At 53.7% G+C, this 13,174-nt stretch overlaps 1 protein-coding gene across 7 annotated transcripts in view; it reads right to left on the bottom strand.

The window, feature by feature from the left end:
• The window catches only part of WT1 (WT1 transcription factor), a 48,453-nt gene extending 35,895 nt beyond the window's left edge, over positions 1-12,558 (bottom strand). For 3 of the 7 annotated variants that reach the window (XM_081062907.1, XM_081062906.1, XM_081062910.1), the window contains exons 1-3: positions 11,387-12,549; positions 5,714-5,827; positions 5,146-5,248 (exon numbers count right to left, since the gene is read on the bottom strand). In XM_081062907.1, coding sequence (XP_080919033.1) covers positions 5,146-5,248; positions 5,714-5,827; positions 11,387-11,828 — 659 coding nt within the window. In that variant the 5' untranslated portion in view covers positions 11,829-12,549. Of the gene's footprint in view, positions 1-5,145; positions 5,249-5,704; positions 5,828-11,386 lie in introns of all 7 variants that reach the window. The other 4 variants (XM_081062905.1, XM_081062904.1, XM_081062908.1 and 1 more) reach the window with 4 other exon arrangements.
• Positions 12,559-13,174: the final 616 nt, after the last annotated feature.

Raw genomic sequence — 13,174 nt, 5'->3', positions numbered from 1 at the left:
CAATCTCTTGGTATTGTAATCTCTCTCAAGCTCACCAGCTAACCAAAGAAAAACCCACTGGGGATTCAGCTTCTATTAATAAACACTTGGTCAGCACAAAAGTTGGAGGAATATTTGAAAGTAGATTTTTCCCCCTCCCTGGAGACAAGTCTAATGCAAGCCTTTGGCTTTGATAACACTGCCCACCACCTTGGAAACCATTCTAGACTTTCCGCCTTCATGTCTATCTATGTGGGAAACATATACCAGGATTGTTTTAAGTGAAACTGGCACACCGTGTAAAGGGTACTTAGACACACGTGAAAAGAGGCACCATTAATTATGATGTTACTTCCTTGGGCACAAGCCGTCTTCTGATTTATGTCTGTGTTGAAGGCTAACCTAAATGGTGGATTGTGAACGTCCCCACTGACGTGGGTTTCTCAGAAACTCTAGGGTTGCTAAGGAAGTTTCTTTCACACGAAAGACAATCTACTGGTACCAGGCTCCACTGTCAAAAATCATCATTTGTGAATCATTAACATACAATTAAAATATTCAAATCAGCAATTACAGCCTCCCGAACTGCTAAGGGGCAAAAGGAAACATATGGGTAGCACCATTGCTAAAGAAGGACTTGCAAACCATATAAAAGAGTAAAAAGAGAGGGAAAGAACTAGAATGTCTAAAACAATAGTGTGCACAGGAATATTTTTCAAACATACTGCACAGACCTCCTTTTCAAAGTACTAATAGCTGTGAGAATCAAGCAGTGCAATGAGCACAGTCAGGGATTGGGGACGCCAAGGAAGTCAGCAATCAGAGGACTCGAGGAGCCTTGTGAAAGAGTGTTCAAGGGAAGTGAGCAGGGAAGGCTCAGCTAGCTGCCTGTTCTAGGCAGAAGTCAGGGGGTAATTATGCTCAGTGAGTGTCAACTTTACTACTCTCTCCCCTTAGGAGAGCATGGAGTCCAATGTTCCCTGGGATATTTTGCCTCCAAGCAAGCAAAAACCATGGTGGCCCTGGAAGCAGTCTGGAGGCATAGGGAGAAAGTTCTCTGCCCTGGGTTTCTTTAGGTGCTCGAACTGAACTTTACCCCAATAGTTCATACCCAGCGGCAAGGGAAAAGCTAGAGGAGTCTGCAGTTTGAAAGACAGAGTTGCTTTGTGAGTTGGGACTTCAGGAGAAAGCTCAAGTTGGTTCCAACAGTACTCATCAGGGAAAACACTGGCCCCAATGCACTAATCACTTACTATGGAAAACTATGGCTAAAACTGATGGATAATGGGTTTCTTTCACAACTGTGGGAAATAAACACCTTTCTCCAGCAAGCCCTAGGGCAGATACCACATTTGGAAAGAGAACCGCACTTCTGCATCAGAAGAGGCAGTAGGGTGGGTCCAGTGGGCAGGAGGATGGATTCCAGAGCCTCGCCACCTGAATTGAACACCACTTCTATTACTTAAAGTGTCACACTGGCCAAATTCCTCCCAGGGCCTCAGTTCCCTCCTCTGTCAAGTAGGGGTGATAATCTATTGCCATCCTCAAAGAATGTTATGTGACTAAGTGAGTGAATGCTTGTAAAGTGGTTAAAATGGTATCTGGCTATAGTAAGTCTGTTTGAGCACTTGCTCTTATCATTTATTGGCAAAAATGCTGGCATGGACTGTATAAGGGGACTATTCAAGGTAGCGGACAATGAGTGGCCTGGAATTCCTCAGTGATTCAGAACACAGATGGGCGTTATGGTCAGAGAGACTGAACATCAAATCCTGGTTCTGATTCTCACTCACTGTGTGACCTTGGGCAAATTAACTTTCAGTCTCTAAACCTATTTTCTCTTCAGCAGGGTAGAAATTAGAGTACCTACCTACCATAGAATAATCAGAAGAATTCGGTGAGCGCACTGATGAAGCACTTAGCACAATGCCCAACAGCACATAGACGCATGCAATAAATCCTAGTTATTATGTTACAGGAACTCATGCTTTCACCCAGCTATAATGACTGGGTTCCATAAAGGCTGAATCTAGTGTCATAAGCCTTAGTGACCTTTAGACAAATCTCTATCCATGTTCAACATGTGAGGGGCAGGGAGGATGAGAAAACCATCTCCTATCACTTCCCGTAGGTTGCCAGGGGGCATTTTCTACTCACTACTGTTTTACACCAACACACAAAGGTGTACCGCTATAACTCCTCATATCTGTTACCTCAGAGAGAGAACTTACAGTGATTCTCTCATTGTATAGTTTTCTCCTAACAAGGGGAGAATTCTGAAAACTTCCTCCAATCAAATTCACATTGTGCACTGCTCATTTAATGTCTGTGTATGTACCATTACCTTTCATTTCATGGTGGGATGGGAGACTAAATCCAAGACTGAGGAGACAAAGTTTTGGGAAGGCAGGGGGAAGAAGCTGGGAAGGCTGTTTCAAAGGGTCAAATGCAATGAGGCAAACAAAACACAAGGAAGCCTTTCACAGGAGTATCCAATTTTAGACAGAATACAGAACAGAGCCAAAAGGACCACTGAGTATCTAAAATCCAAAAGTTAAATTATTAACCGATTAAATCTTAGTCCTATTTTCTATGCTTTTCCAAATGCTGTGTTCCCAAAAGCATTTAAGTACCCTTTCAAACATTTTTAGGAGTAGGAAAAAAGGTAATGCCATAACTGCAGTAATGTGGATACACAGACCCAATTTTAAAATATCCCTACACCTGTCCATCCATCATTACTGCAGGGGAAGTACCTGATCTTTGAAAAGTGATTAGAAATGTTGTGACTTTAGGATGGATGGAGCTTCAAAGACGTAGTACAAACTTCCAGGGAGCAAACTCTTTTCCTACTAGGGTAACAAAAATTCTTTTTTAGGAGATGTTACCGCTTAGGAAATTTTCTGTAACAGGAGAAAATGGTATTTTTATGACATTCATACAAAAATGAGGAACAAAAAAGTTCCAATTATGTAGAAAGAAAAAAGTGATAAGCAAATATTGCCAAATGATGAACCTGACAAAATTGCTTTATACAGTGGCCAATTAGAAGCTGAATTCGAAAATGTGAAAATTTTTATGTATAAAAGTAACTTTTTTTACTTCAATAGTAACTCCGGATTTAGCCCTAAGTCAAAAGCTACCACAGGGACTCAGTTTGGAGACGTGTTATTAAAAGCGGTTGTGATCTCTTTATTCCTGACCCCTATTCTTTCTAGGCAGCTCAATCCTTTCCTATTGTCCCACAAGGTGGGTCTATGCTTAGGGGAAAGGAGAGTAAGAAATGTATGTAGCTGCATGTCAGTACTGAACCAGACTCCAATGGCCTCTCAGTCCCCATTTCCCAGGAAGTAACCTGGCCCACCTAAACAACACCCACTGGGGCATCAAGGTCTTCCTCTCAGCCTGGGACCAAGGAAGGGAGGAGTGGGCCAAGGTTATCCCTGGGGAACCATTCCAACTGCACCCCCAATTACTACCAGAGTAACAGCAATGCCACTCTGGCAATGGGCAGGAGCAGCTCCTCAAGGAGGATGTCAATGGCCCCTCTGCTCCAGTTTTGCTAGGGGAGGAGAGTCACAGCAGAGAATGGTTGGGAATTCTGCATTCACTCCAGTGACCTGACCCACCGAGGGGAGGCACAGAGATCGCAGGCTTGGGGCAGAACTCTAGGTCTGCGGTGTCAAAGAACAGCTGGTTTCCAGCTAAGGAAGGAGAAAAGGAGAGTAATGTGACCATTCTATCTCTGTCTGTGAAACCTGCAGGCATTGATTTGCCCCCTCTCTCTCTAAAAGGGAGGGAGGGAGGAAGGGAGGGAGGGAGGAAAAAGAGAGAGAGAGAGAGAGAGAGAGAGAGAGAGAGAGAGAGAGAGAGAGAGAGAGAGAGAGAGAGAGAAAGAAAGAAAGAAAGAAAGAAAGAAAGAAAGAAAGAAAGAAAGAAAGAAAGAAAGAAAGAAAGAAAGAAAGAAAGAAAGAAAGAAAGAAAGATCTCGAATCCAAAATCCGATTAGATATGCCAATTTTCCAATCAAGAGGAAAGGTTTCCAAAGTCCTCGCGCCTCAGGCGTACAGAGAAGTCCCAGACTCAACTTCATAAGCACGCCAAGACTTTGGGGTGCCCCACGGCGGGCTCCGGAACGAAGACTCCCTCCCCTCCTCCACCTGTGGGACTGGAGGTCCCCCAGGCGCGGCCATTCCCCCCACCCAATCTCCCAGGGCAGGAGCTTTTCCTTCCTTCATTACCTCACTACCTCCTTCCCTTGACGTCAGCCCCGGCTTCTGGAGCCGAGGGGAGGGAGGATGGAGAAGAGTTTGGGGGCAGTCGGTATCAGGATCCCCACAGCACCGGGGTGGGGGCAGGGATGTAACATGAGGTAATGCGCACCCAATCCCCGGCCTCCAAGGCCGAGAGCGACCACTTCCCTCCCTCCGTCCCACCTCTCCACCCGGCGCGGGCCGGTGTGTGCACCAGTTACTAAGCAACCCTATCGGAGAAGCGGGATGCCGGCCAAGTTCACCCAAAGTTGAAGAATAAATTTGGGGGAGAGTAGGTGGAAGGTGGAGCGAGAGCAGAGAGAAGGCACAAGGGACAGGAAAAAGGCTTCGAAGGAAAAGAAGCTGTCTTCCGCCTCCTGGGGACAGGAAGAAGGGCGGGCACAGGACACTGCGACCACAGTCCCACGCACAGTCCGGGGTCCGCCCCAGCGCACAGCGTGGCCGCAGGCGGGCTCGCAGGACGGGGGTTGGGGGAAGGCTGTGGCCTGAGGGGAAGAGCCCTGGAAGTAGTCCCGTAGAAGTCTGGCGGGGCGGCCCGTAGGCGAGGAGGGGTTTGGGGAGTGAGAAGAACAGCGTGGGAGTGGACTCCGGGTTTATTCGTTGGTCCTGAGGATGCTAGAGTCCTCCCAGCAAAGAGCCCTTTAAAAAATAACTTCTCAAAGCGCTGCTCTTTTTCCTTCTGCTCCTAACAGTAATCGCGCTCGTTTCTATTCAAAATAACACGGAGACGAGGAAATGGACTTTCAAATCAAAGCCAGGAGATCCGTTTAATTTGCTCTTAGTAGCCGAATGGGCTAAAGGCGTCCTTCGCCTCCAGGACCCTGCACGCCCGGAGTCCCGGGGGCCCCGCGTGGCACGTTCCCGCGCCCGCCAGCGCCGAGCGCTGTCCTACCTGCTGTAGGGCGTCCTCAGCAGCAGGGCCTGGCTGCCGGTGCAGCTGTCGGTGGGGGTGTGGCAGCCATAGACGGGGGGCGGCACGGAGTACTGCTGCTCGCCTGCAGGGAGCCGGGGAGAGCGGAGTGAGCGGCGCCCAACGTTCTGGGGGGTGCGGGGCAGGGGCTGGGGATCACAGCATCCTGAAGCTGGGCTCCGAGGCTGAGCTGGGGGCAATGGGGCCTGGATGCCGGGAGTGCAGCGACAGGGTGTCCAGACCACAAAGAGCGAGGCTGCTCTCTTTACATTCCCTTAGCAGTCACTGCCTAGCACACCTAAAACACCGTCGGGACTTTCCTAAACTTGGTTGAGTGGCGATGTCCCTAACATAATTGGGATTGGAGACGGACTAAACCCTTGAACTTGAGTAAGACCGGGCTAATTATTTATTTAAAAAAAAAAAGCAAAACACCCTTTGGATGTCCTCTTCTCCCTTCCCCAATTTGCTCTGGGTTGGAAACCGGGAGGGGTGAATGACAGAAGGGGAGAAGCACCCCCAAATCACCCCGCCCGCTTACCCAGCGTGCCTTGTTGGCCCATGGGGTCCTCATGCTTGAAGGAATGGTTGGGAAACTGCGCCGCGTGGTGCGAAGGCGTGTGACCGTAGCTAGGAGTCCCGTCGAAGGTGACTGCACTGTATCCTGCGGGCGAGGCGGAGAGAAGCGCAGCGTCAACCGCGAGACCCGGACTGTGGATCTGGACCAGAACCCGAGAGGAGGCTCGCTCGGCGCGCCCATCGGGTCCCAGCTGTGGGTTACACCGCCCCGCACGCCTCCAGGGCTTTCGGCGCGAAGCTGAGCCGAGGCCCGAGGTGTGACCTGGCAACCCGCTCCCCGCCCTGTCCCATGTACAACCCTGACCTCTCCACCATTCCCCAATTTATGTGTGCCCCTGCCTTTCACCGAGTCTGCTGCTTCTGCACCGAACCTCCGCAACGAAGTATGAAAACCGCTCAGCAGAGAAAGTTGTTCTCCCCCAAAACCAAACACCGCAGCTCTAGCGCAGGGGCAGCGCGGGCGAGCGAAATGGATCTGCCTAGCTGACCCCGCGCTGACTCAGAGTCGTAAATCAGGGGCCCGCGCACCAACTTTCATTAATTACTCGGAGCCAGTTAAACGGCATGGGCTTTAAATGGGGAGAGTAATTACAGAGCAACGTTATCTGTCTGAGGCTGAGCGACCCGACACCACGACACCCAAGGCCCTCGGGAAAGCTGGTGTGGGGAAAAAGGAGCCCTTCCAGTTGGACCCGTAGGCCTCGACCCTGCGTCCTCCTTCTTCCCCTCGCGCCCAGCGCCCAGCGGGTCGGACTCGGACCACCACCGCGGGGGGCCGACTTCCTGGTGCCCCAGGCCGGGAGGCCTGTGTCTGTTAGAGTGTGCCTGACACTGTACCTCAACCTCCAGGGCAGTGCACGGGTCTTCTGCCTCAGTTTCCCTGCCAAGAAACCGAAGGCAATACCGCCCGTGTTCTTCCCCAACTCTCCGAAGGTGAAAAAAGTACGTGGCGTCTCAGTCGAAAAAACGTGGTCTCCTTCTATGATTATTGTTATTAAATTGCTTTAAACATATACCCCAACAGCTTCTGGAAAAGTTGCAACCTCTAAGGAAAAAGGGATCCTCCTGGGAAAGCTAAGGATCAGTCCTGGGGCCCTGAACCCAATGGTAGAGCCTCCTTCTATCTGGGGAGTCTCTGGCCTGAGGTCCAGGCAAGTGGAGAATGAGAGTGGCCCAGACACTCACAAGGCTCCCTGCAGGACCACTGACCCTGCAGGCCAGTCCAAGTACACACACACACACACACACACACACACACACCCAGCCACTGTACTGGGTCTCGAAACCCTGCTCCATTCTTGGGCATGGGGTGGGTCAAACAGTCTCCATGCCCTACCCCCCCCCCCTATTGTCCTAGACGTGATCCCTCTGCAACAAGTGTCCCAGAAAACTTAGACTGTACAGAGGAAGGAGGCTGTCACCCCCATCTTGGTAACACAACCCCAAAGACAGAAATCGAGTTTCATGGCCCACTCTGGGGAACGTGGTGTCAGAGAACACCTGGTGGTGGGTGGGTGGGGCAGGTCTTAATGATCAGATTGTACTGAGAAGGCCAAGTCTCACAAATTGGCGCCACAGGTTGACAACTTAAGCCGCCAGCTTTTATAATTTGCATGACCCCAGAGGCCTCCATTTCTAGCCTACTAAGTGGGCAAAGATAACCCCCGCCCCGGGAGCTGTCAGGCGTGGGTGAGCACGCTTGGGTTTCCAGGCACTAAGATCGGAGGCCAGGCCCCGTTAGAGGCCTACCGATCAGCTTTCAAAAAAAATTTGGGTCCTAGCACCCAATTTTGCAGAAGGAAGGCCGAATTTTGTAAGGACATTTTTTAAATAGGAGAAAGAGAAGCGACAAAGAAATTGCCTCTAGACGAACCCTTCTCCATTCCTGAGCCGAGGAGTAATAGGCAGTGGCCCGGGGCACTGTGCTGTCTTCTGGGGCGGGCTCCCCAACTGTCGGGTAGATGCGCAGCAAGGGCCACGGGCTGCGGGCTGCAGCGTCGCCTCCACGCCGGGTGAGACTCCCAAGGCCCCTTCCCAGACAAGACGTGCAGACCTCTCTGGGTAGGGGCCGGCCTCCAACCCCCCCGGGAGGGGCAGTGGTGAAAGCTCGGGCAGAGAGGAGGGAGGGCTCTTTTAATTAGAAGCTTATTGGACGCGGGACTGATTAGAGCAACTGTCCGGGGACTTAGCGCTGAACCTGGTGCGTAGAGCGCGGGGCGGGGGCCGGGAGAGGGACAGCTACCGGCAGAAAGGGGCAGCGTGTTCAAAGGCTCCTTGTACAGGCCTTAGAGGAAGAGGGTCCGGCGTCCAAGGTAGTGCCTTTCCCACAGTTAGTCTCGGCCCAAGAAAGGAGTGCAACCTTGACCGCGCAGAGCAGCCGGAGGCTCTGCGCCTCCCTCCCCCGCGCACCGCAGCGGAGGAGCGGGAACCCGCCAGGCCGTACCAGGCCCCTTGGAGCGGTGGACAGCAGGGGAAGATGGTGGGGTAAGAAGGCTAAGACAGATGACTCCCCAGCTGCGGCAGAATATGGGGAAATGTGTTCGGCAGCGCAATACCCTCTCCAATGCGACCCAAGGGGGGCGCCCTTGGCCTTTGGGTCAAACTGGTCTCCCCACCTGACCCTAGGGTAGCGCGTGATGCCAAGGCCTCATCGTGCGCTAGGGTTCTGCGCGTCAAAGGGGGCTGGAGGAATCGCTCTGACAATCGTTCTTTTTCTCCTCCCTAAACTCCGAACTTAATCTGGGGCTACCCAAATCCTCACCCCACGTCTGCCCTGACAACCCTCACACAGACTACAGTCAGTTCGGTGCCTGTCCAACAGGGCAGAGGAAACCCATCTCAAGATCCCTGGGAAAGGACGTTGAAATAGAATGGTCTGGGTTTGAGTCCCATCTTTGGCACAAACTGAGACCTCTTACACCTAATCTCTTAGAACCTAAATTTCCTTACCCAGAAATAAGGGGCTCCTCCAACATCAGGCTGTGAGCTTCTTGCAAAGGGTGAGGCACATTAATTGTCTCAATTAATATTCAACCCCCAGTGCCTGGCGCAGAATAGGTTCTTGATAAATATGAATTAATGTTTAGAAGATTAAGTATGTTTTTAATAAATAGGAAAAAATGAGGTTTGATACCTGGGGTAGGGAGGAGGTGAGAGGGTGCCAACAATTGTCTCCTGGGGGCCACTGCTAGGCTGCCCTGTTTGGGAACAGGGATCCAGGTCTTGACTCCTCTCTCGAGTTTGGCCTCAGGCCTGCTGATAGCTATTCCCACACTTTGGGGAAGGAGCTGATGATGCCCTTGCTTCCCCCAGGAAAAGATGCTGAAAGCCCGGAAATCAAGAAAATAAATCTGGAACCTCCAGGCCTCAGAGCCCACCTTGGTTGCCACCACCAGCACTGATGATGCTGAAATAGCTTCTGACTTCCCACCCCAGCTCCCAACTGCTGAGTGAGTCCCAACGACTGGGCCAGTGACCCATTTATGTTTTCATTGCAAGAGAAAACCGAAGCCTGTCAACAGAACCAGGTTTACAGGCCGTGGCTCTGAGTCTGGGACCAGACCTCCAGTGGGCTCTTCCTTAGGGCGGAGAGGAGGGAACTCCTTCACCTGTGAGTCCTGGTCCCCAGTTCTCAAATCTTTTTCTTTTTTGCTGCATGGCCTATCTACTAGAAAGGAATTTGGATTTTCCGCTTAAGTGTAGTGTGCCCTTTGGCTAAAATTCCAGTCCGCTATCCCACCCCACTGTGGGTTAATGGGATCCTGGGCACCAGACCTGTTCTGTGGAAGACTGGATACAGGGGCCCAAACAAAGCGACAGAGCACAGGTTCCAAAATCTTAACAGCCTCAAATAAATAATGGCACGGTATTTTGTGGTAGGGAGGTACTTCGATCAAATTTCTTCTCGGGCCTCTCCACATAGCACACATCCATAGAGAGACTCACTCACATCACACACCTGCCTGCCAGTCCTAGCCAGAAGGCAGGCCAGTCAAGCCTCGGTTGGCTGCTTTGCGTTCTGTATTTAGAAGGCAAAACCCAGGGAAAGTTGGACTTCTGCATCCATGGCACGGAAATTCAGGCCAGACCCAGTTTCCAGGTTGCCCATCACAGCCCCTCTCTTACAAATGGAGACACTGAGACTAGAGATTTGCCAAGGGTAACAGCAGCCTGCTCATTAGAGGTGGCAGGATAAGAGAACACAAGCCTCACCATGGGCACTGGGCTGTTCCAACACCCCTTGAATCTGAAATATTAATTTCATTTACAGAGACCTACAGTGGAGGAACCCCATGGGTCTGCTTAAGATTCCTCCATGGGTCACAGATCCCAGATTCCCTGGATGAAGAGAGGAGGAGGGTGGTTTAGCTTTTGCCAGGACTTCGGGTGGCCCAGGCGCTCCTCGCTGGCCCTAAGGTAGAGACAGGCAGCCTGGAGATACGAGTTGAGAAGGTGAGAGCTTCCTGGTAAAGAACAGAGACTTTCTTCCGTGCTTTGGGAGACCCGGAACCTATTGCACACAGTACGGACTCTGCTTCTCCCGTCCCACGCATTCCAGAAACATCCCTAGGCCCGTGCGAAATTTTGCTCCAGGAAAAGCATCTGCCATTGTGTCTGTAAAGAATTTCCTAAAATATCGAATCAACCTGAATTGGTTTAGGTTCTCAATAGCGGAAAAGTCCATTAGAATAAATTCCGAAACCAAAGAACAAGGGCTCGGCCTGGCTGGTTCCGCGCTGGTTCCTGAGAAAGAGCTGTGCGGGTGCCAGCGCAGGATGAGAAAACTCACGTTTGTGAGTTTTCTGAAAGACTGAAAACGACAAATAAACCTGTCCTTGTTCTACCCCCCAAATCTTGCAAAAATCGTTCCCCGGCTGAGCCCCGCATTCAACGATAAGGAGGCGCCTGACGCTGGAGCCTCATTGCATTGCCTGTAATAGGACCTGGTCCCGCACAGCTTGTAATCGGACAAATGGGGTTCTCTTCCAGCCCTGGAGCCCGCTTGGCCACCACCTGAGCTGGAACCAAAAAGAGATCCGGCTGCCATACTACCGCACGCGGGAGCCATACTCGGACACCAGGCGGTTCCAAGAAAGCCACTGATCAGTTGCTAGCCCGCTCATGTACTCCTTCTAGTGCTCCGCGATACTTATCGTGCATCTAATGGTAAGAGCCAGAGCGGCTCCTGCACATTTTGGCGCGAGGGAGGCGGCACGGGCTGCTCACCCTGTGCTGGTCCCACTCCAGAATCCAAACGCCTAAAAAGTCCAATGCCTAGTGACAGTTTGGTGAAGCGACAAAATCCCTTCTGAGACAAAGCTAGACACCGCACAAGGTTCCCCCTTCCCACTCTAACGGGGATTTGAAGTCCCGGAATCTCCAAGGGTCGGAGGGGCCCCAGAGGACCTCCCGGCTGGTGCGAACAGTCGGATTCCCGAGAATGCCAGGATCCCACGCTGGAGCGCAGTCCCTCTCCCCGGAATCCTCTCTCCCCAGCTGCTGCTTCCGCTACCCTCACAGTCCTCGGGGAGGCAGCCAGGTAAGAGCTGGGGTCCGGAAGGAGGTTGGGCAGGGCAGTGCCCAGGCGCGGCAATAGCCCCTTCGCCCCCGCCCCGGTGTAGGGGGCGCTCCCCGGCCTGCTTACCCTGGTTGCGAATCGCGGGCTGGCTCTCGAGGCAGCTGGGCAGGTAGGGAGCGTTGGGGAACATCCTGGCCTGGCCGGAGGACGCCTGGCTGGGAGGAGGAGGACCGAAGGGTCCGTAGCGACAGGCTCCAGCTGTGCCGGTGAACTGGCCGGAGAAGTGGACAGTAAAGGCGCTCAGGCACTGCTCCTCGTGCGGCTCCGCGCCGCCCCAGCTCGGCTCCTGTTTGATGAAGGAGTGAGGTGGCGGTGGCGGGGGTGGCGGCGGGGCCGGCGGCGGCGCGGGACCGCCCAAAGAACCGTAAGCCGAGGCGCCCGGGGGCGCGAAGTCCAGCACGGGTGCCCACTGCGCGGCGCCGCTCACGGGCAGGGCGCAGCCGCCGCCGCCGCCCAACGAGGGTACCGCTGGCAGCAGCGCGTTCAGGTCCCGCACGTCGGAGCCCATTGGCTGGAGCTCGGCCCCGGGCGCCCCGCGGGCCCTCCGGCCTTGCAGACTCTCGGTGCTCCACTCGGCCGCTCCTAACTTGGCCCAGATGGTACTTGGGCCCCGGATCCCCGGCTGCTCGGACTGCGGAAGACACCCAGGCCCGGAGCGGCCCGTGTGCGAACACGCCGGCTCCGGGGCACACGTGGAAGCCGGGTCCTGAGGCAGAAGGAAGTCCAGGATCGCGGCGAGCAGGCGGCGGGGCCCGAGCTCCTGGGCTGCCGTCCCGGTTCTGGGTGGCTGACTGAGTGGGAGGGCGGGTGGGAAGGGGGGAGCGGACAGGCGGTCAGGTTGCGGAGAACCCCCGGGTGTGGGCGCTGCCTTGAACTCCTTACCCCAGCTGCCTGGCTGCCCCCAGCTTCTCAAAGCTCAAATAAGAGGGGCCGGCGGCGTGGGAGGAGGAGGAGTCTGGAGTCTCCGCCGCTCCATTCACACCGCAGCCTAAGCGGGTCCAGGCAGCGCGCCGCGGCTCCTCTGGGGCGCCCTCGCAGTGGGGGTGGGAGGGCGGGCCCGAGGGAGCGTCCCTCTGCGAGACACCCTCCTCTCCAACCGCCACGCGCTCTTAGCTGGCCTGTGGGACACTACCCTCCCCCTACCTCCCCTTCTCGGCCTTCGCGAGTGTGGGCGCCTCGAGCCACTGACGAGTCTCTTCAGGTGAGCAGTGAATGGCCCCTCTACATCCGTGTAGGACGGCGATAGGGATGGGGATGTTAATCAGAGAGGGCGGGTTGGAGGGAGGGGCAGGGGGTGCTCCACGAGGGCGGGAACTTCAGGAAAGCGCAGAGAACTTTCCCGGACTCCAAAGAGGCGGATTCCCTGGCTCAGCGCGCGCGAGTCCGGCTCTTGTGCCTTGAACCATCGGGCTGGAGTAGTGGTCATAATCTTGGGGTCACGGGGGGGCGGGGCGCGGAAGCCCCTTGTGAGTTCCGAAGACCAGACTCAAGGTGAATGTGGATGACTAGAAGGGATTGCATCAATTGTGATAAACCCGGAGTGTTTCGATCCTGTGGTAGTTGATTACTTGGTGAGGTTGCTGCCAACCTAAAATCGGTGTCATCTGCACTTAACTTCCCTTTCTACTTAGTATCCGACTCTTCTACGGTGAAGCCAGGAAAACAGCGGCTAGTTGGGAGGGAGTAAAACACAGGGAAACTCCTATAGCCTGCATATATTCCTGCCGGAGAATGCTGGCGCCCAGGTTGGGGAGTGGGCAGGGTTTGGGTACAAAGCCCCCAGGGAAGGTTGGTTTTTGGAGCCGCTCTCTGCTTCCATCCACGGTTGGCAGTACCATTCTGGAGTCACAATGA

This window comes from Rhinolophus hipposideros (assembly GCF_964194185.1).
Source record: "Rhinolophus hipposideros genome assembly, chromosome: 10".
In the NCBI taxonomy this organism is placed as follows: domain Eukaryota; kingdom Metazoa; phylum Chordata; class Mammalia; order Chiroptera; family Rhinolophidae; genus Rhinolophus; species Rhinolophus hipposideros.
This window is presented reverse-complemented; position numbering and strand designations above follow the sequence as displayed.